Source organism: Castor canadensis, chromosome 10 (genome assembly GCF_047511655.1).
Source record: "Castor canadensis chromosome 10, mCasCan1.hap1v2, whole genome shotgun sequence".
Lineage (NCBI taxonomy): Eukaryota > Metazoa > Chordata > Mammalia > Rodentia > Castoridae > Castor > Castor canadensis.
Window position 1 is genome coordinate 56990956 of NC_133395.1, and position 23201 is coordinate 57014156.

The 23201-nt window shown below is 40.7% G+C and overlaps 1 protein-coding gene across 15 annotated transcripts in view; it reads right to left on the reverse strand.

The window, feature by feature from the left end:
* The window catches only part of Enox1 (ecto-NOX disulfide-thiol exchanger 1), a 554869-nt gene that overhangs the window by 120543 nt on the left and 411125 nt on the right, over nt 1–23201 (reverse strand). For all 15 annotated transcript variants that reach the window (XM_074043338.1, XM_074043336.1, XM_074043331.1 and 12 more), the window contains 3 exons: nt 21377–21589; nt 4459–4565; nt 501–618 (listed from right to left, as the gene is read on the reverse strand). In XM_074043338.1, the coding sequence (XP_073899439.1) occupies nt 501–618; nt 4459–4565; nt 21377–21589 (438 nt within the window). The remainder of the gene's footprint in view (nt 1–500; nt 619–4458; nt 4566–21376; nt 21590–23201) is intronic.

Below are 23201 nucleotides of genomic sequence, written 5' to 3' on the forward strand. Positions count from 1 at the left end.
ATTCTCTTTAAGCTTCTTTCTTTTTTACATCTCAAGGAGTGACGCCCCTCACTTGGTACCAAATTGGGCCACCCTTTTGATTAGAGGTTAGGTGAACTAAAGTGTATTGAGAAAAATGTCTAATTTTCCAGCACTTTGGCTCAGAGAGTAGAAACCTTCCAGGGATTAAACAATTCCCAAGTAAGAAGTACACAGACTGAAACCAAATTTTATACTGTCTTTTAGCATCAGCTGTAGCTGCCATATTCTGGAAAAGGATTTTTATAGGAAAAAGCAAATATCCCTGAAAAAAAGATAATGGCCCCAGATCTACAGAGAAACAACTGGAGCAATTTAAATCACGATGTTCCCAAGAAGGAGTTTAAAGTTCTATCAATAAAATGCAGAGTCACTCAAAGATGAAAGTGAGTTATAGGGCCACTTCCCAGTACTTATTCCCCACCTAAGATTTGGACGCTCATTATGATACCTCCTGGGTATGTGGCAGTTATCAGCATTACCTGATTCATCGACTCTCATTTTTTTAGTAGGGCTGTCACAATTCTCATCATCAGACATTTCCATCTCTTCTTCACGGCGAATGCCCATGAGCTGCTCACTTTGAGCATTCCGGAGCTCCTGGAAGTAGAGAATATGTGAATGTCAGAGTCATCATAGCTTTTCCCAGTGGTATTTGGGTATATTATGACTGACATATCAACATTTAGCATTTGAAGCTTTTACCCAAATATCACCCCACCTAATCTAGAATGATGTTCTGAGGGGGATGGGTTAGAAGAAAGGTAAAAGCTTTGGTCTCAGACTTGAGATAAATCCTTGCTCACCAATGACTAGTTAAGGGCCCTTTGGAAAATTATTTACTCTCTCTTGAGTTTCAGTTCCCTCATTTGTAAAAAAAATGGAGGGAATAATAACTAATATCTACCTAGCAGAACTATTGCAAAGATTATATAGAAACAACTATTACATGGCTGGCACATAGTAGGGACTACAGCTACTGGTAAGAACCTGAGGAAAGGAATTTTCAAAAGGCCTAGTTTACCACTGGCCAGCTGTGTAGCTTTGGGAACATTTCTTCATATCTGTTAAACTCAATTTTCTCACTGGGATACTGTGGTTCTAATGGTTTTGAGGATGAAATGAGTTATGCGTGTAAAACTCCACATTATGTTGAACACATGGTTTGCTGAGTTAATTCTACTGACCACTCATATTTTCACACATAGTACCCCTGTTATGGGTATATGCCTGTGTGTGTGATCACAGACCCATGCACTCACACCATGCATAGATCCAAAATTTAACATTCTAAAGATGTTGGGGGAACAAAATAAAAACAGAGGACTTCTCTCTTTGCATCTCACATTGTCATGTAGGGTTATGGCTTTGTGGTAACAGTAGCTTCAGCATGACTTTTAGAGTCCCAGCTCTTAGGACCATATCCTGCTTTCTCCACTGACTAGGAGAAATTAGCTCACTAAACCAACTCATTCGATTTCTTTGGACCTTTGTGTGCTCACTCTTAAAGAGGGAATAATAACAATATAAGGTTGTTTGAATGCAAGAGCATATGAGAAAGTACATTGTAAACGGTAAAGAATTACATAATAAATTTCTTACTACTATGCCTAAAATCAGAATGTTGTAATCATTTATATTAAATAATTATATCATTATTTCATACCAAATGGCATATTACGTATCTGTGAATCCTTATTCATTCTGTTCTCTTATATATATGATCCTCAAAACACTTGAAACAAGAAAAAAATCTCCATTAATCTTTTTTCCTATTTTTTAAATGATGTTTCTAAACAAAAGTCAAATCATTAAAATAATTTTACTTTTATAATAAACCTATGAGTAACAATAAAAGTCCATTACTAATTTATTAGTAAGTGCTATGACTAAACATCTTTCCACTGCCCATTCAATGGATGTGTATTTGTCACTCTGTGTTATAGGTTCTCTCAGTTCTCTTCTCTCCTTTGCCCACAGTTAAATACTGTGCTGTGGTAGAAAGGAAGTGACTTATTGCTAACAGTACTCCAACAGTCATCTCTGTACCCTAGGAATCACCCTTTCCAGAGGACAAGAAAGCAGGAACAGTATGGGGCAAGGTCCAGGGAGGAGCACTTAGAGGGTAGCCCTGAGATGCCACTGGCAGACATCTCCATATTTGAACATACCCCTTAGCAGAAAGAAGTGCTGATTCTATTTTAAATAACACCATGAGGTCTTGGAGGCAGGTGTCACACTTGATTAGTGGGGAAATTTTTAGGTGGCAGATAGCTAATTTTTCTATTGACTAAGAATCCAATTCCCAAAGAGGTGGCTTAAAAATACTTGAAACAAGGCAAAGTTGTGTAAGAAGAATAAATGAGGATGGAAGAGCCCCTTGTTAGTCCTACAATTAACAACAAACTCTCATAGACAGTTGTTTTTGTGGGGAAGGGTGGGAGAAAGGGAAAACACTGGAGGGAGAAAAACTGAGGGTGTTTCCACAGGGTGCCTATGGTTCAGCAGTAAATCACTACTACACTCCAATAAATCTGTAGAGGTGTTGCAGATAATTAACAGATGCTGTACATGGGATTGCAAAAAAAAATCAAGCCAATTATCAAGCTTATATGCAACTGAGAAATCATCCACAATGTTAAATTACCAACCGGTATTTAATCAATTAAGTGACACATAGGAGAGAAAATCAAAGGTAATTGAGAGTTCCATTGCCTAATGTACACAGAAAGATGGGGCAGAAATGGACCATCCTCTCTCCATTACCCTGGAGTGTCCATTCTATCCCAGGGCCACACAGAGCAGACAGGCTTCCTAAGCCTAATCCTAGACGCCTAGCATGCCCTGCTCTTGTCCATACCAGTCTGGGAAAAGGCAGGGATAATGGAAGGTGGGAAGTGGACTGAGAAAAGGCAGGAAGCATGATGTCCACTCACACACTAATGGCAGCCTTTTTGTGCCCAGGTGTATTTAGTATCATGTCACCTGCCTTTCTCAACATTCCTTTTAGTCATGTTTGTTCTTTATGTGAAAAAACAAAAAAACAAAAAACCTCATAGACTGACCATTTCCAAATCTGAATAATAGTTTAGGGATTCCAATTTGTGTTTTCATAACCCACAGTACATCCTTCCTGAAAATCAACCTAGACTTGGGTCTCAGTTCAATGTCAGGGAGAACATCAGGTAAGTATCTTCCATTTTTGGGCCCCTGAAAAATTAAAGGGAAATCCAGCCTCCTTCTTATTCATAATCTTGAGCAGAGGAACAGTCTTTTATCAGTCACCCACCACCTTCTTAGGCACTAGCGAACACAATATAAAATGCCCTTCTTGACAACAAACTACACTAGCATTTTAAGTGTCCCATTATTGTGAAGTCATTTCAGTATTCACCATAATAGCAGTGATAATAAAGAATTCATTTGGTATTCACGTGGATGTTACATCTAATGTCATTGGTATTCAAGTGTAATTTAGCGTTAGTCAATGGGCACTTAAAATGCTACCCCAGTGATTGATGTCACTGTACTTTGCGGATCCTCAAACTCTTCATAAAACATTTACTTTTACAAGTGTGAGCCAAAAATCATTAAATAAATAAACCTTACCTTCTATAAGTTTGTGACTTTTGAAAGAGGGGAATATCATTTAGAGAGCTTTATATTAACATGCTAGAGATGAAGAGGCATCCAAATGGAAAACAGTCTCTCATTTGTTTTTAAAAGAAACAAACAAACAGTATACTTACTTTAAATTACAGGTTCAAAGCGTATACTACATTGTGCAGTCAAAAATAACAGCTGGATGACCAAGGACTAATGACACATTTTGGTCTGTCTGAGTGGCAAGGGAAGCCAAGTCTGGACTCTCTCCTTGGGGGTCGATACTCACACTTCACACATGCACTGATGCTGAAGGGTGGACTCAGCTAGTCTGGACATTCACACCCCTTGTGAGACTTACTCTGGGCAGAGGTGTGACAGATCTCATGGCTAGGACAGGGAACGAAGACATGGCTTATGATGACAAAACATGAGCAGGAAGGCGTACTTGCCATTTCTAGCCAAAGAGCAAACCATCATCATCACGTAGCGCACTGGAAAAAAATCTGTACTTAAAAACTACTTTTCTATATTAAGTTATACTTTTTTGTTCAAGCTGAATTTTAGGCAAAGTATCCTGGTTTCTATCTGAACTCTTTAATGTGAATGGGAAAGATTCTTTTCTCCTTTTCCAAGGGAGAAAAATGTTCTAAGTATGAAGTCAGCTGCTTTCCTGGACAAGGAACAAATTGGAACTGGATTTGGAAGGAACAATGAGACAGGACAAGAGCAGGAGGACTGCCCACTGTAACAAAAACCATAATGGCTGGAGCCACACTACTTTCTGCCAATCCAGCTGTGTGATGGTGGTTAAAAAGTAATAATAAAATCACCAACCTCAGAATGCTTTCGCCAAATGTCTATGTTCTTGCGCTGAGCTTTCGAGAAATGGTCCCAAGCTTTTTGTCTGGTAGAAGCGTTGAAAACGGCCACAATCTGCTCAACTTTGGTGAACAAGGAAGTCAAACAAGACAAGTAATTTATGTTGTGATCACTATAGGGAAGCAAAGCAAAGACACTAGGAGTCTATGGATGATGTCACAACAGAAACAACATCATCAATATCCATCCAAATTGTGCCTTTTTGTACTTACATTTTATCAAGGTTGGGGATGTCTCCTTTCAAGTCTGTCTCCATAACTTTAGATTAAGACAAATTCTAAATTTGACTGGTCATGGGCATATACTTTCCAGTATTTTTTAGGTTTTGCTACAAATGTGATTTAGTAGATCTATACACCTATAGATACATAGACTCTGGCATTGGCATACAAATAAAGATATAAAGTGATGCCTGGTCACGAGTGGAAGTGAAGCCAGGGTGGAGTGCCTGAATGTACAGAGCCAAATACACGTCATTGCCTCTTTTGGTCTCTACCTCAAGGTCTCAAGTGCAGCCCTCTGAAGACATCACTGTATCTGAGTTCCAAGGTGGGGCAATATGTTATATCTCCCTCAACCTCAGGGGCTGTTTTTCTTCCTTGCTGTCCCCACCCCCCCACCATGTTGCATTGACTGCAACCAGCACTCCAGTCCTGGCAGGTTACAGAAGCCATTGCCTTCACCTGAAGATAGACCAAGGCTCACCCAGCCAACAGCACTGGCATGCAGGTCTGATTGCCACACCATACGGTGTCCTCCATCTCCAGTGCATCATGGTCATTTCCCATTCTCTGTTATTCCATGACCATTTTTGTAAGGGTCCCCTCCCATTTGGTGCTCAGACCCTTGAAGTCTATCTATCACCTTGACTTCAGTGAGTCCCTCTAATGCTTCCAGGCACAGTGCTATTGAAATGGTCAATGTTGAGGGGGTTGTGAACAAAACTATATGGGGAAAGGGAAGGGATCTTAGTAGAGAATCTTAGGAGTGGGTCAACCAACTATAGACTCAATCTTGTTTGAGCAGTCATTGATATATTAAGCATGGGATTAAAAGAACTAGAGCTCTGAATTAGTCATATGATTAAAACCTGAACTTCTAAATATTTAGTTAGGAAAGCACAGTTAAAATTAGATTCTCATGAAAGTTAAACACTCTGCCTATCACATATATCTTTTGTAAGTGATTCCCAAGGCTCTATTATAAAAAAAAAGAACATCAAAGCTCTTCCAGATCTTCTGGTGTCCAAAGAATGTCAAGGAGTAAAGGAATAATCCCCACAGAAGAGGAACAACACTCAATGCCACTGTTTTAAAACAGCACACAAAATGAACAAGTATGTGAGAGATAAAGGAAATAAGAGCATGTTCCACTCACACCACCATGACTGTCTTAGAATGCTAATACCTACTTCTCAAGCCACACGTAATTTTCAAAGGGGCTTTTATCCTTGCTGCTTTCTACTTTGGGAGAAAGTGAACCGTAAACCACTTTTATTGAGCAAACCCTGTCATCGTGTCACATGATAGATTTCACCCAATTTTAATGGGAAGATATTCCATGACTTGGGCTCATGCTCCCCCTGAGCGCACGTGTTGTCCTTCCCTATCCTCACCAGATGAATCACCTTGAGCTGCTCTGAGTGCTGATCTTCACCTGACCTCCTCCTCCCACTGTGGAGCATAGCTGGTGTGTGGGGCGGGGACCTGTTTGGCATCTCCACCTGGGCTGCTTGTTCTGTGTGCATACAGTCTGGGAATTTCAGCTGCTGTTGGCAGGGGCAACCGAGAGCAGTCAGCAGTCGATTCAGAAGTCATCCACTGGGGTGGTGACAAGGAGATTATTAAGGAGTAGCAAGAGGCCCCATTGCTTTTAATAGCAGATCCATTTCATTGGAACCATTCAGAAGAGGAAGAACTATGTTCCTGACACCAAAGCTGAAGGAAAGGGGCAAAAAAGGTTGAGGCTGAGTATTGGGTGGTATAATTAGAATTCTGCTATTAGAGAGGGAAGGTTCTTCGGCTGGAAGCGTGGCTCAAGAGATAGAGGGCCTGCCTACTACCAAGCATGAGACCCTGAGTTAAACCTTAGTACCACAAGAAAATGGGGTGGGAGCTCTTAATAAAGAAGATATAACAGAAAAAACTATGTTTGTTGATAATTTTTTTTGGGGATGTAAAGGTAAGAGATCAATAATGCGCATGGAAGAGTACAGAAGGGAAAGCATTTAGAAGAAAGATTCGATAGCCTAAGACTGCACAGGTTCAAGGGTAAAAGTAGATCTGCTCAAGTCTGTTATTTTGGAGATGCACTCGATTGAGGCTAGATGCCCCTTAGAACACTTGATCATATATTTGAGGACACAGGTTTAATTCTTCCTTTCATTCTTTCTTTCCTTCACTCGATAAACATCTGGGATCTTAGCAATAACATCAGGCACTTGACTGATTGTTAGAAATATGTTAAGACATAGTCCTCGTTCTTCATGAGACCTAAGTCTACAGGGATGAAGAAAGACAAGCAGGTAATTAGCCTGTATGAGAGGTATAGCTGGTTGATTTGGGGACACAGAGAAGAGAGTAACTAGGTGGAATAAGAAATCAAGCCATAAAGAAAGAAACACTTTTTGCCAGGCATTAATTGGTGAATCAATGGTGCTCAGCAGGGGAGGCTCATTCAAAGGCTGGAGTTGTAAAAGGACTTCATGTGAAAGTAGCTGGGGGTGGGAGGGCAGGGCTATGGCTAGGAGAGAAGGAATCAGGAAGGACCAGGTGTGCTAAACCAGATTGTGAATTTTATGTTGCTGGACATAGGAGACACATGAAGAGGACTTGCTTGGGAAAGATGACTGAGGCTTGAATTAAGGCAGAGGCTCTCGAATGAAGGGTAGACTAAGCAGTCATTTGACAGGGAGAGGTGATAAGCCAAGGTGGCTGACTTGCTATGTGGGAGGCAAAGAGGAGGGATGACTCAGACTTAGAAAGAACTTAAGAACATCAGAGACCTAAAGCATAAGCAGAGATAGAGGTCTGAGAAAGAAGATAAAGAATTTGCTTTCTAGGAGTGCCTGACAGCCATCCAAATGGAGTTGAAACATGGATTGGGGGTTCAGAAGGAAATCAGAATTCCAAGAGATAAATCTGAAACTCTCTGGGCCATTCTCAATTTCTTATAATTGTATTCTTTTCAATAGGTTAATTAATTAAAACGAAAACTAAATATGATTTAATTTAATTCTTTTCTTATGAGGTTTTATTCCCTGCCCTTGCTCACAAATCCAAAAAACCTCTGGAAAAATAAAAACGGTGTAACTCAGTTTGCCTTGAAAACTACTGTGACAATATTTACATGGTCCAGGTTACTTCACTTATTCCTGCCTGGGAGCCGGCCATTTTGTCTTGTAAATGAAAGTTCTTGGGCACACCAAAGAACTCTGGAGCAGCACTTGGATCAGCATGGGTTCATCATCACTGGGCAAAATCCACTTCCCAGTGAATCCACTTCCCTTATGAATGTGATTCAAAGACAGCATGTTTGTAAAATGAGAAATCAGGATGACCACGACTGATGTCACAGGTAAAGACCATATACTGTTCATTGTCTGTGGCCAGGAACACCAAACAGAAGTCCATGAATTAGACCACCACTATTACTTCTCTAGTACAATTCAAAGTACTCATTCTATGTACCATTGAGCCACCAGTGGTTAGTAACTACCTGGTATCTTCAAAATGGAAAGAGGTAAATAGTGAACAAGGTAGCACTGGCATTTGTTTTAAAAAGCAGCTTATAGAAAGCAAGCCCAGTGAGCCCTCTGCCAGTGCTTTCACCACCCTAGTGGTGAAGTTTTGGTTTTCTGGGAAAGGCTCTCACTATGTAGCCCAGGCTGGAACTCCTGATCTTCCTGCCCCCACCTCCTAAATTATAGGCGTGTACCATCATACCTTGCTGCTTCTTATTTATTCAAGAAAGTAAACCCCAAGACTTTTATTATCAACTGAAAGAGCTCTCAGTCAGAAAATTTAAATTTATCCTTCACATCTTGCAAATCTTTCCCCCAGATTCTGAGTGTTTTGTCTCAATTAGGTTGTTTGAGAATCATGAGAAAATTAAGTGATCGATTCTTCACAAGTTTGCAAGAAAGTCGGTCTTAGATGCAATTTTAGAGTCCCTAGTAAACCCAACAGGTTTAAATGCACATAAGGGAAGGCTACACAAAGCCTTAATGAGACTGCTAATTACTCTGTATGGCTGCAAATCCCTACTTATGATTATTCATTAGTTTATGCAAATGTATGTGTGAAGGCACATTCACCCACACAACACACATGTACACATACATATTGTACTTATTCTTCAAAAAAATTCTTCAAAATTTCAAAACAAAAAGTACCTAAGATTAAGTAATAACTTCTCGTGCACCTTCCCCTATCCCAGAATGCTTGGGCATCTGCCCATCCTTCTTCTCTCTTGAGAGAACAACTTTATTAACAAGCTCCAGAAGCACTCATCTTTAGCCTTCTCAGAGAAGGGACACTCAGATCAGGATATCCATTTATGCAGAAGCAGACAAGTTCCCTGGGAAAGAGCAGGGTCCCAAGTGCAAATCTCTGATATCTGGGCTGCCCTTGAATTTTAAGTTCTAGGCAGAGAAGCATTTGGAAAAAGAAAGGTTAGGCTCCTTCAAAGAACACAAACACAGCCCTTTCTCTTTTGCTGCACTCTTCCTCACAGTCCTGGTAGCTCCTGCATCCTTTGTTCCAGCTACACAGCTGTGAAAAGAGCCTTAAATCCACTTAGTGTCCCAAATATCTGAAGCAAATGATTACATTCTTCAGGCAGACGGCTTGCCTACATAAAGCACCTCAAATAAATCTTGCAAGCCTAATTTTTGTTTTTTAATGCTATCTGGGCCATGATAGAGTGTTAATTCTGAAGAGTTCTGAGGAATTTTTTTTTTCCTTTTAAGGGATAACATTTCCCCAAATCCTCCATGAGTAGCTCAGAAGAGATTTCTAAAAGCATATAACAAATGAAATAGCTGACCTTTCTAACTCTTCCCTTGTTATTGTTGTCTTTAAATACTAAAAGCTGGGGTGGAATTCTTTCTGGGGACAAAAGAAACAGTGCTGGACCCTACATGCCTTGGCCCAAATAGAAGAACTGCCACAGAGGTATGCAGTAAGGAGGAATTCTCCTCAGGACAGGCAGAGAGGCAAGACAGAGGCTGGAGGAGAACAGTTGGTGTGGACATGTGCAAGAGGAGGCACATGGCAGACCCCCAGACTGACTCAACTTCTGCACATTCATCCAGTGCTGAGGCCTGGGCACAGAAGGCTGCAGGTGCCTGGGCTGTTGTCCACGGAACAGAACATGGTCAGACTCGTACTTGAAGGAGGCTTGGACTGGACTTTCAAGTAGAGAAAGAACAAGGGCATTTGGGGGTTCTGTCTTGCAATGAATAAAAAGAGCATCCCATGATATCATGAATCCATTATAGCTCCCTTGAACTCAAATCCAGCCATACACAAGAGGATCTACAGTTCAAGGTCAGCCAGGGAAAAGTTGACAAGACCTGTCTCCAAAAGAAAATGCAAAAAAAAAAAAAAAAAAATAGGAGCATGGCTCAAGTGGTAGAGCACTTGTCAAGGAAGGCTCTGGGTTCAAACTCTGTAGTGTGTAGTGGGGGAGGAGGGGAGGGGAAAAGGGGACACTCTAGCCCAAAGCCAGCCTCAAACCTTATTTCTGAACTTCCTGGCTAGATGAGGCCAGATGTTTCATTCTTTTAGGGAATGGGATGAAGATAGAAGAAAGAGGAGAATGCTGATCAGACCATTAAAAAAGAAAAAAAAAAAAGGAGAAAAGATATTTTCGGCAAATTTCAAGCAAGCAGGAAATGGTCAAATTGCTGAAATAAATGAAAAGATTTTAGGCAGAAAGTGACTTTTTACGATTTGTACAAATTGAAGTACATTTCAAGCAAGTGTAGACCCTCTTATTAATGCATTTATTTAAATATTTCAGAAAACAACAAAAAATGCATGAGCTTGTAACTGCAATGGTTCCATATGTATACAGCATTTACAAAGCTTTTTAAATCCAACAAATTCCCTGCCTAGATTGCCCTTACTGGCTCAATAAAAGTAATACAAATATACAAGAAAAAAGGAACAAAATGAAAATAATGAAATCTTCCTACCTAACCTGACCACCCTTGCCAGTTTCTTTTTAAAAAATAAATGGTGTTAAGAGATTCCAACATATGCAGCTGGAGAAAAAGTTAAACACATATTTAACAGTTTTCTATCATTTACCTTTTATACCTAATAACGGTGCTAATGTTATACATACTGTTCAATATCTTTTTTCATTTAAAGTATTTGGTAAATTATTCATGCTGATTAGTAACAAGGCTGCTATGAACATTCTCAGACATTGCTTCTGGTATTCTTACATATGTCTTTATAAAAAGTTCTTAGTAGTGCAGAAGATAGAAAAAAGGAGTATCTGGATTTTTAATTTTCAGAGCTATTGCCAAATTGTACTCCAAGTTATGTTCACTGTATTTTTCAGATAGTTTCCCTCCTCCTGGCCAATGCTGGGTAATCAGAGTTAATTTTTGCCTGTCTTGGCAGATGCGAAAAGGAAAGAATTATAGAGGAGCCAACTCTTCACCCCAGAGATATCTATGTTTGCAGTTTCCATTATAAATAACAGTAGCAAATCCAGGCTTTTCAAACCTGCCCTTTTCTCAGTAGCTGACTCATTGTGAAGAGCAGTATCCTACAGGAAGAGGACAGTCTGGTTTCTGGGGATCTTTTCTTCACTGTGAACATTAAAATAGTTATCCTGATTTCCTCTGGGTCTCTATCAACTCCAGTAATGGTGCCATGAAAATCATCCAACAGTTCTAGGCTATTGCCAATTCCTTAACACTTACTGGTCCAGGCTCTATGATGGATGACTTCCTGAACCATCAGCAGCAGCATCACTTGGGAACCCAGTAAAAATGTAAATGCTCAGACCCAGACCTACTGAATCAGGAGCTTTAACAAGTTCCCCAGGTGGCTCTAATAAACGCTAAAGTTGGAGAACTTCTGATCTTAAAATATCTAATTTAAGCTTCCCAACAACCCTTTGAGGTAGGTACCATTATTCTGCCCACCCCACTAATGAAACTAAGCTTCACAGAGAGATGTGATTGTTCATGCAAGGTCAAAAAATCACAAGTGGTGAAGTTGGGAGTGAGTTTATACTCACATGGCCAAAGTCTTAAAAGCACTGTGGTGTACAACGTACCAGACATTGTAATTGATGCTGAGGATAAAAAGAGCCATAGATGTGGCCAGCTTCTCAAAGCTCAGAGGACACAGCCACATATTTGACTAAATCACTTTAAGAGAACGGCTGCAAGGGAGAGTGCCAAGGAAGGCCGGAAAGGCTTAAAGCAGCTATGGTTGAAACCTGCAGATGAGTAGAATTTTCCAGTGTAAAGAAGTCAAACCCTGGAGGTTGGGATGGGGCAAAAATCTGTGTGTGCCTCTCTCCAAAAGTTTACTGAAGAATCTGAACCACAGTGCAGAGGAATCAAAATGTCTGGAAAGAGAGCCCCCCACTACTGTGTCTACCTGAGTGGTACAGATTTCTCTCAGTGTAAGTCTTCAGCTTTCTTGCTTGCCTCTAAAATCCCTTCTGTCTCTGTTAAATAACCCTTCTTGAGTAATAGCATCAGAAGGGGAAACTGAAGGAGGATGGGCCAAGGGACTGTGTTAGGACTGTCTAGGGGGGCTGTGTGAGAGAGAGAAGGCAGAAGTGGGAAACCTGCATTGCCCAAGTCTTAACTCTGCCACTTACTGGCTGTGTGACGTGAAGACAGCCTCTGTTATATTGAATCCAAAGGTAAATGGGGCTGTACAAGTCCTGAGAGCCTCTGAAACAGGGGTTAGTAAACTCTTTCTGCAAAGGAACAGGTAACCTCGGCTGTGTGGACCATGCAATTAATTGTCCTGCTTATGGAAGGTGTCAACATACTTCAGTGGTTTGTCTCCTTCACTATGTAGCTACTGTCTCACAATTCTCCCTGGGCAAGGTTTTCTTCCACTGGTAAGCCAATGCTAAGATGCTCTCTTTTTCCAGGACCAGAGACTCAAGAACATATCATTTCTGCCTCAAAAAAACTTTACACCTCACTTGTCCTCAGTTTGAATGTCTTGGTTTTAAACAAATTTTGTGAAAAAAATTTTTGTGTGAATCCTGTCCAATACAGCCAGGGACTAGTTCTCCATTATCCCCCCACCCCATCAACACACACACACACCTCCCTTTATACTTGGCAGTGGCTTCTTTTCCAGTCCCTAAAGCTGGGCTCACATCATGGTACCAGGGTTTTCACTGTTAGCTCCCAAAAGTTACATCCTTCCTGAATTGCAAGTTACCATGTATTATGTTAAATATTAAAAATCTAGCCTTCTACATTTCTTTTTTTTTTTGCAGAACTGAGGTTTGAACTCAGGACCTCTCACTTGCTAGGCAGGTGTTCTACCATTTGAGCCATGCCCCCAATACTTTCTGCTTTAGTTCATTTTTCAGGTAGGGTCTCACATTTTTGCCCAGGGCCAGCCTCAGTACATGATCCTCCTACCTATGCCTCTTGCACAGCTGGGATCACAGGAACACAGCATCACTCCTGGCTTATTGATTAAAGATGAGGTCTTGCTAATTTTTTACAAGCACTGTCCTCAACCAAGATCTTCCCAATTTCTATCTCCCAAGTAACTTAGATTATATATCTGACCCTTCTAGAATTCTTGATCTTTCCAGAGTGTAAGGCTAATTCCACATATTTTGGTCTCATTAAAAAATTTTTAACGTTAACATCATTCTTTGACTCAGAGCTATATTTTTGGTGATGCTGAAAGGAAAAAAAAGAAAAGTTCCAACCAGTTGTGGCAGGCTTCTGGCATCCTCTGCTATTAGCTTGGGTATCCTGTGAAAAAGAATATTCTGTGCTCATCCTTGATTTGGAAATTCTCACAAAAACTATTTTCTTTGGACATTTATTCTGTGAGACCAAAAAGGATTTTTTTAAAAATGGAAATAATGTTCTCCACATTTAATACATTGGCAGATACAGCTATCAGCATGATTTTGAGGGGAAATAGAAAACCTGTTGAGTTGCTAAAGCAGTTATGGGAATTTTTTTCTTCTACAGATAGGGGAAAACATTTTTAACACTTCATAAAATTCTTTTTCGACAGCAGGGGCATAGGAACCAAATTTCCCTTGGCAGAAATTAAAAAAAAAAATGTTTAGCTGAGATGTTCCTTAGAAGGAAATGATCTCAGAGAGAGCTTTTTAGGCAGAAGAAATGTGGATGAGGACACCAATCTAAGGGAGATCTTGGCACACACAGAAGTCAGAAGCCTCACATTTCACTCTAGCACTTAGCATGCGACCTGACACTTAACAGGGCCCAATAAATATTTGTGGAACAAATTTAATCATTCATCCAAACAGCAGAGGCTTTATGATTTTTAGTGGAGAAGACAGATGAGAATGTGACAGAGGGGAAGGTCAGCACCACGTGGCTGTCTCTAACAATAACTCTAACTAGGCCCCGGCATCTGTAGGGAGCCAGGTGCAGTCTCAGGGCCAAAATGTGACTTCCATGTCACAATGCAGCCCAACAGATGCAACCTCCACAGCACAATGAAGATGGGACATTGCATGGAGGGCTCTCTGATCCCCTGTTCTGTGATCATCTGAGAAGCTTTTGATGTCACAGTTGGGCCAACCATGTTGCATTTAGATTTCCAGAGATGTTAAGGAATCTAAGTTGTTCATATGTTAAGGACTGTGGGATTTTTAGAGTACACAGGGTTTATCTACTCAAACTCTCTCACCACAGACCTGAGGAAAAAGAGACTCAAGGAGCTCAGAAGACTTTCCCAATGATATGGTTAATTCATGCTTGAGTTGGAATTCAGGCCAGGATCGACATAGCCAGAAGGACCTTCACCACTTGCTCTTTTTAAGATGATGTGGTTGACAACACTTCCTAGCAAACATGTAGAAAAGAAAGTTGCATGATAGTTCCAGCCCCTCCCGTCTCCAGGCTGAGATAAGACTAATGACAGAACTGTAAGTTAGCTGAGATCATGGTTTACCTCCCCCCTCTTCCCACCCCCCAAAAGCAACCTTTACAATATGTTCTGCAGTTCTTAGTTTCCACTCCAATTTCCAATACTGCCTTCATTTCCATCTATGACTAGACAATAGCAAATATTTATACTGAAGGCTTCTGTGTGTTTGTAAGACTTATGTCAAACCAGTAGTGGAGTAAGGTGAGAGAAGACAGCTGTATATGACCTATGCATATCTCTAGTCTAAAACCTTGCTAGAAGAAAACAAACAAATCTGATGCACATAAAATCATTAGAAATTATTGAATTAAGTACTCAGGTAGATAGTGTACAAAGAGCTGCAGAGGTAAAAGAAAGGGAGATGGTTATGGGGACTTATAAATAGGACAGCTTTGATGGAGTATGGGTGACAACAATGGGCATCAATTCTGGTCCTGAGAGGAGGGGAAGTATTTCAGGCAAGGGCAGTAGCACAGGGCAATGTGTGGAGGTGGGAAAGAGGGGACTTCTAGAAGCAAATACTTCATTCTTCAACCAGATCGTACAACGTTTATACTCTGTGATGCTGCTACACTTCAGCTCTATCTGTAAACTATGAACTTATAGTTGTAATAGCCTCCTCTGGTCACTTTTTCTTTTCATTAAAAGAAAACCAAGCAAATCTGGCTTAGAAAGCAAACTGCAAATGGCCAAGAGTCTTGGTTCTAATTTTCCCATAAATTGCTAAATGATCAAGGTATCTCATGTCTGCTTCCTAAACCCTAGTTTCTTCCTTTGTAAAATGAGATGGTTTGACTTAACAGGCTTATAAGGTGCCTTCCAGCTCTGATATTCTACAATGTCTAATTTTCACTCATGCTTATTAGATTTATGGCATGTATTATTAAATTAATATTAATAGACGCTTTTCCATTGTGTCTGCTTTCCTATTTGCCTCCTCTCTCTCTCTCTCTCTCTCTCTCTCTCTCTCTCTCTCTCTTTCCTTCCCCTTACCCCAATGCCAGGAAGCTTGTTGGGAAAGCACCAAAGGGGGAATATCATGCAGTGATAAATGTTTTACTAGATGTGTATGTGTTGCAGCAAGGCGTGTACAACTGATCATCTTGGTATGCATGTCAACAACTGTGGTAGCACATGCTTCCTGGGCTTATAAACAGTTCCTGTCTCTGAGATGACAAGCCTTGCTGCTAACTGAAAAACTGAAAGTGGATGGGCCTATGGGGAGTTCCTGTGAAGCATAAATTTTTAAAAAGCAAAGAAGATCAAAACCCAAAAGGCTCTGAGTAGGAAAATCTGGGGAAGTTTCTGCCAAGTGGACAGATTAAAAAATAACATGAAGGTGAGAATAAGGATAAGATGACATGAGAATGAGAGGACTCACCTGGGCTGCCACTTTTTCTTCTTTCTTTTATATCTTTTATTCCCTTCATCCAGAAAAGAGGATAAACCCCAGGTATCACACTAAGACAGACAATGTTCTCATTTACCATCTTTTGATAACTGCATATCCATGATCACAAGTGAATGGATGCTGACACATGGTTGGGTTTAACTACTGTCCCTTGACGCTTTATGTCAAAGTTAGATGACAACAATGCTATTTGATGACATTTAAGAGCTGGTCGTTGGGTGAAGACCAGAGACATGAAAAGGGTGAAATTATTCCAGGAATGGGGAAAAGGAATAAAGGAGAAGGATGGAGGGGGTGAATTAACTATAATATATGGTAAGAACTTTTGTAAATGTCACAATGTACCCAGCCCACAACAATAATAAAAAAATTTTAAAAAAAGGTTAGATCTTATGCAAACATTGGCAGAACAGAACCCAGTAAAGCTAGAAGGTAACTTCTAGAGTGTGATGTACAGCTTAACATACACCACAACTTTTTCTTACTGTTTTTATGAATGACTCGTAGTCTTTTTAAAGACATTTTTTGTTAAACGTTCAAATTAAGGAATAGCATCTCTGTTTTTTTGCTCTAAGATGATTGGCAGGTAATCCAAGCCCATCCTCTGAGCATCTGCTTTTCAAATTAAGCAAAGACAAATGTGACAAATAAGGCAAGGAGATAGTTGTGCTTTGTCAAGCTTCATGAACTCACACCTGAAGTTTCTCTTATCCTGTTCAACCATTTGGCTATTTCTAGCAAAATCTATATAGGAACCCCACCATGCTCGGCAATTTGCAATGCACCTGAACGTTCCTGGAAGTTGCTGACCAAGCCCACCCTTCAGGACACTGGGCCTGCTCCACTTGCTATAACAAGCTAGCCTATCAGTGCACCTGCTTCCACAATGCCACACAACAACTTCCTGACACTCTTGGCTGTTTAACAGGTGGTCTGCACTGAGGAGCTTTTATGTGGGAGAAGTAGTCAGAGCTACCAGATTTTCCACCATCTAGAAGAAAGAGGCTGAGATACCATTCCCTGAATATTAGTGCTAAACAACCTAATCTTATTCTAAGTGAGAAAACAGAATGTGGTTCTTGGGGTGTTTGCCAGGAATATTAATGCACATAAATGGATATGACTGGTTATGGTTTTTTTTGAAATGCAGAAAGAATGTCAATTGCTGTGGATTTTAGCAAATATTGCTGTACAAGCAGCCTCACAGTACTGACACCACACTGAATCAAGCCTGGGAAAGCAGAGGGTGGGGTTGAGACACACGAACATAACCCCACCAGAGAAGAGGAAACTCACTACAGGAGGTGAGAAACATTTAACATTCCCAGGATGACAAAATGTATGTATGTCTGCCAGGCCAGTCAGGCCACTCCTAATATTTTCATGATGGATGTGAGGATTTGGTTCCCTTCACACCCAGGGAGTGGTTGCCATTGTCAAATATACACAGAAGAGAATGGAAAACTGAGGTTGGTCAGGGAGATATGCAATCCTCCCACAGGACTCTGAATTCTGCTAAATTCCAGCTCAGGCTGCATTTAAGGTTGTTCCTGCCTTTAGTCATCTGACAGGAGCCTGGCTATCAAGGACACATACACCTCAGCCAACACTGTGGCTGTCAATATCAGTTGGGGTCTTCGGTCTTTTGATGTCTTTCCACTGTTGAAATGCTTCCCAGAGCCAAATTACAGGGCTGAGGAATTCTCCCAAATAGTAATGGGTAGATTGCCTATGTAAAGGTTGTTGGAAGGTTCAACTGGGGAGACTCCAACATGAATTTCTCTAATGACTCTTTCATCCAACTCTCCTAGTATCCCTATGCCTGTGACTCACAGTCTGGTAAAGTTTGGTGATTGCTAATACCAGCATAGCTAGTGTACCGTATCTTTGAGTTGATTCATCACATGTGCAGGCTGAAGCCCTGTTACAGTGGATACTGCTCACACCCATTCCAAAGTAGAAATTTCTCACTGCACCTGCCTCAGGCTGCCTTCCTTACTGCCTTCCAATCTATACACTCTCATTCACTCATTCCCTCATCATCAAATTTGTTGTATATTTCTGTGTTCCAGGCATTTGATACTTATCAATGACTAAAAAGACATGTCCCTTCCTGTTACAATGAAAATCAGACAAGCCATGAAATCATCACACATCTAGATAAGTGCTACAAAGGACCTTAATAAAATGCAGACAGGGAAATCTACTTAAAGAAGGTGGACCAGAAAGACCAGAAAGGCCACTCTGAAGGGGTGGCCTTTCAACCAAGATATAAAGGATGAGAAAGACTCACATATGCCAAGGATGGGGGGGAAGTGCATACCCGGCAGAGGGAAAAGAGGGAGGTGGCTTTATGGGCTCAGAAGCAGGGAGGCCAGTGGGGATGAGGCACAGTGAGTGAGTCAATGGAAAACTGAGGATGAGGCAGGCACAGAGAGACTAGCAGACCAGGAAGAGTGAACAGCATTTTAATGTGAAGCCACTCAGGGAATCTCAGGAGAAGACATGACCTGATTTATGTCAGATGTTATGTGGAAAACAAATTGAACTAGAGAAAAAGTGGAAAGGAAGGGATGGTGGCTGGCATAACTTCCCAATAGCCATTTTCTCCTTCTTCCTTACATTGAAAACTTCAATTTTATTTTGGAGAGCCATGGGCCAGAAAAAATTTTATTCCTTACTTTCCTTGTACTTAGACATGGCCGTGTGTAATAATTGGGCCTAATGAGGAGACATACAGATGGCTGTGGGGGACCTTGGGCAATTTTTGCTTTTTTCACTATAATGACACAATTCCTTCTTTCTTCTTCTCCTTTTTCTTATGTAATTTCAGCCTGAAAAAAAGAGATGTGATGGCAGGAGCAGCAGCAGTCATCTTAGATAATCATCCAAAAAAGGCTAATGGGCAGCATAGAAACCTCAACCCGTAAAGCCTTGGACTATTGAATGAGTGCCAACAAAAAATGGTATCTGTAGTTTACTGAGTAGAAATAAAAAACTCCATTTTTAAGATAGAGTTTGGTAGAGTTTTCTGTTCCTCAATGGTGGATATTATATCTAACTGACACACTAGGCAATATAGTAGCCCAGATGGCTTGGACTTGAACAATGGTCATGAAAACAAAGAAAAGTAGAAATGACAGGACTTCCTGATGTCCTGGCTAGAGGAGTTGGTGGCAGGAATGGAGTGTATAAAAAGTACTTAGGAGATTCTAGCCTGAGAATCTACCAAAGTGGGAAGGAAAAGTCAGAAGAGGAACAGGTTGAATGATTAAAAGCAAGAGCTCAATTACTATTACTTTAAGGGTGAAATATCTAAGATATTTCTATGATAGCCATCTCTACTGCAGTGGTTTCCAGATGGGGTTTCCTGGCCTAACTCCAGTTCTTTGCTGACTCCTTCTCAGGAGACAGCATTCATTATGCTAGTCTGTTTTGCTCCTCTCAGGCTCATGCATCCTGGTATGGGCTCCAAGAGATAAGGACTGTGGTCTTTGGTGCTTCCTGAGGCTAGATGCTCCACACTGTGGTTCACCATTATGAAGCTCATTATTCCTGCACATCTCAGCCTCACTTTCCAATTGGGGCTTTTATTGGTAATGAAAAACTTATATATGGGAGCTTATCAGTTACACCTTCTCATCTATCAGTTGTTTCAACTGTGGACTGACTTACACATGCATCATGACAGGTAGGCATGTCTAATTCTTTTAGCCACACCTTAAGGGACTCTCTTTAATTGCTCTTTCGATGATTATTGCCAAAGAAAACATCATCAGCATTAGAGCCAAGGGTTGAGTCTTTCTTGCCAAGTGGGACTATAAACTGACAGGGTAAGAATTTATTTAAAATGGAGGCAAACGAGCAAAACTTTGCTATCTGGCCAATGATACAGTAAACACTCTACTGCCCATTTCCTGCTGCAATCCTGCAGCCATTTTATCACTGGAGTTGTTTTGCTTTCCCTTCTGTCCATTTCTCTTCTGCCAAGGCACCCTTACCTTCCTTCTGGCCACCGATTCATTTCTTTCTTCCTTTCTTTGAAAGCTGGAGTCAGTATTAATTTTCTTTACTCTCTCCTTAGTAACCCTAGCTTTAGAATTGCTGGACATACACAGTTAGAAAAAGGGTCCTTTCTAAAGGCTGGTGAGTTAAGAAAGGCAGTCTGATATCAGCCTGTATGAGGCAGAGTGTTTCTATTTCCCCTATTCATTTTCTTTACAGACAGATTGGTATTGTAATGGGCACTTGGTCACTTATTGGTTGATGTTTGCAAATTTGCTACATGATATTCTCTGCTACTATAGAAACTGTCTTTTGACAAGAAAATCACAGAAGTAAGATATGTTTATATTGAAAATCCTGGTTTTGCATGCCTTCTGATCATCCCATCCTAACACATACATTCTCTCTTGGGCTTACAGTGAAAAAAGAGGTGATGGGCATTTTGGCACATTCTGTCACTGCAAGTAGTACTTATCCTCAGAATGAATATGGAAATCACATGTTGCTATGGAATGTGGGCCACTGCACCTGGTACAGAATGGAACATAGCATTGTCACAGTGTCATTTAAAGGCTTTTACCAAGCAAAAGAACATGGCAGCTGAGATGCATTAGGCTGGATGACATTAACTAGAGACACAGAGAGAGTGCCCAGAGAAAAAGAAGACGACCTTTTTTAAAATAGAGCCCTGGGTAATTATCTTGACTATTGTTCTTTAAGAAAGCCCCATTTATACTCCTTCATCAATTTAGGATCTAGACATGAAAAATTACCACATTAAGTAGTTAAGGCAATTTGCTTTCCAAATGAAGAAAGGACAAAAATCTCTACTGCTGAGTTACCTGTGGGGACAGCCAAAGCTCACCTCAAATAAAGGATCCTGTGGAGTTTTCTGATGGTACCTTTCTTCCCTAATCCCAACATGCTCAGGGTCTGCTTTTTATTGTCAGCCCCAGAAGAACATGCAGGGGTCTGGGTGGACAGCCTGTAGGTGGAAGGAGGCTGCCCTGCAGGTGTGGTATGAACTGTAGTAGGTCCGACAGGCACAAGTTCACCTGGCTGCCCTGTCCTGGGGGCCAGGCATGGTGTTCTGAGGAAAAGCTACAGAAACATTGCTCACCTTGAGAAGTAAGCTCTCAGGGCAGGGTCCGTGCTCCTTCAAGTGCCACAGAACATGAAATAGATTATGAGGTTTGCCAATATGGAGTAAAATGGGAGATTATTGAACTACTTACCCCCAAATGAAAACATAAAATGCATACAAAAGAAAAGGCAAAATCACAACAAAAGAGATGGCCCCCAAAATTTTACTTACATTGAGTAAGGATCCCAGTTAAGGCATTTTTAAAATTCTCCTTTGCTTCCTCCATCTCTTGTTCATGGGTAGCTTTTTCATTCATGAGCCTGCGAACATGGCTGTTGGCTGACTGAACCATGGAATAGAACTGGTTTGCAGAACGCCGATTCACTTCGCCTCGTTCTATCCAGGAAAGTAGCACTGTGATAGCCTCGGAAAACTTGCTATCATCTGGAAATAGAACACCAAGCACAAATCATGCCAAGGCAAGACAAAGTGCTTTATTCTGGGTTCTCTCAAAAGATAGCCCGGGGCCACCCTGGTAGATACATTTTCAGAATTGGACATATTAGCTTTCCTGAGACGAACTGCTTCATCATTCCTTAACTTCTTTTTCCTTGTCTAACTCATGGCCCCATGGAACCACCCAGGAGTTTCTCCCAATTCCATGAGCTCAGCTGTAGCACATTTCTTCTGGGCATTCTTAGCAACAAGTTACAGCCCCATTCTTACACCAAACCTTGATTACTGTTTCTTAAGGTTGACTCAAAAAAATAAATAAATAAACTGTTATTAACCTGTTGGCTTCCACTATAATTCCTTTATCAGAAATATTAAACAACGATCATTTTCTGATTTATAAAATCAGCTGAGTTAGTGTCAAAATGTGGATGACAGACTAAATTACCTTAAAACTGATTGGAATTGAAGATATTGTTCCTAATGTAGGTAGCAGGAATAAATCACTTCTACTATAGCTCAAAACCTTCTTCATTTTAGGGTTAATATAACATATTTAATTAGGCTGAAAAACAGAACATTTCCTTGTTTTCCCCTAAGAAGGCATGTTCCCTGAGATGGTCAGCGTTTGCTTTGCATAGCTACTGCAAAGACCCTAGTTTGAGGTGGGGTTGGGGGCAGGAAGGAGAGAATGAGGTTCCACCTGTAAATAAGTGATAAAGTTTATTTCAAAGAAAACAAATATACTTGCCTGTTTGGGAATGGTTGCTGGAACAGACCTGTATTGTATGGCTTAGAGGCAAGAAAAAACAGGTGTGAAGGTGATTAAATTAATTACAACTGGAAGTTGTATGTCAGTTATTACAACATTAATCGATCCAACCACAGCTGAAGGCTCCTCACATATTTTCCAGGCAAACTTGAGGGGAGAAGTCGTTCACTTGTATTTTTCTATCCCTGAACAATGTGATTTAGGAAAATTATTTTACTTTTTTTCAAATAAACTAGGTAGACTCATAAGTAAAAAAATTAGGAGCAAAAGATTACAAGATTCAGATTCTTAACTAATTCTGAGTAAAAAACTCAGAAATAGGCGGTAGGCCTACCAGACACGCTTCAGCATCACCCACATCTATAAACATATATTCAATTCACTCCAATGGACAGAAGGTGACTTAGGTTTAATGAAGGAATTTTATTTTTACTTACTGAATTAAAAAAAAAAATTCAGCCCTTGGATGGTTGTTAGTATTCCATTTGCAGAGCGCTTTCTAAGTTTTATAGGATGTTGTACAACTATCTTCAGTTCTTTTCCCCCAAAGACCTCCTCCCTGCTCCGTTCCCCTAGGGCATATGCGCACTGTGTGAAAGCAGGGCATAGCCTGACTCAAGGCTGCCTGCAGTACTGGAGTATGCTCTGTCTTCTCCAGTGCAAAGCATTGTGGATGGCAGGCAGAGCAGCCAGGATTTCATGTCCTCTCCTGCTTAGCCAGCTGTCTTCTGTGCTAGGCCATCAAAGCTTTGTTTTGAGCAAGCCACCCCCTTCCTCCTCTGTCCTCACCTTGAACTAAAGGAGAGAACTGGCCTGGTTACACCCACGGAA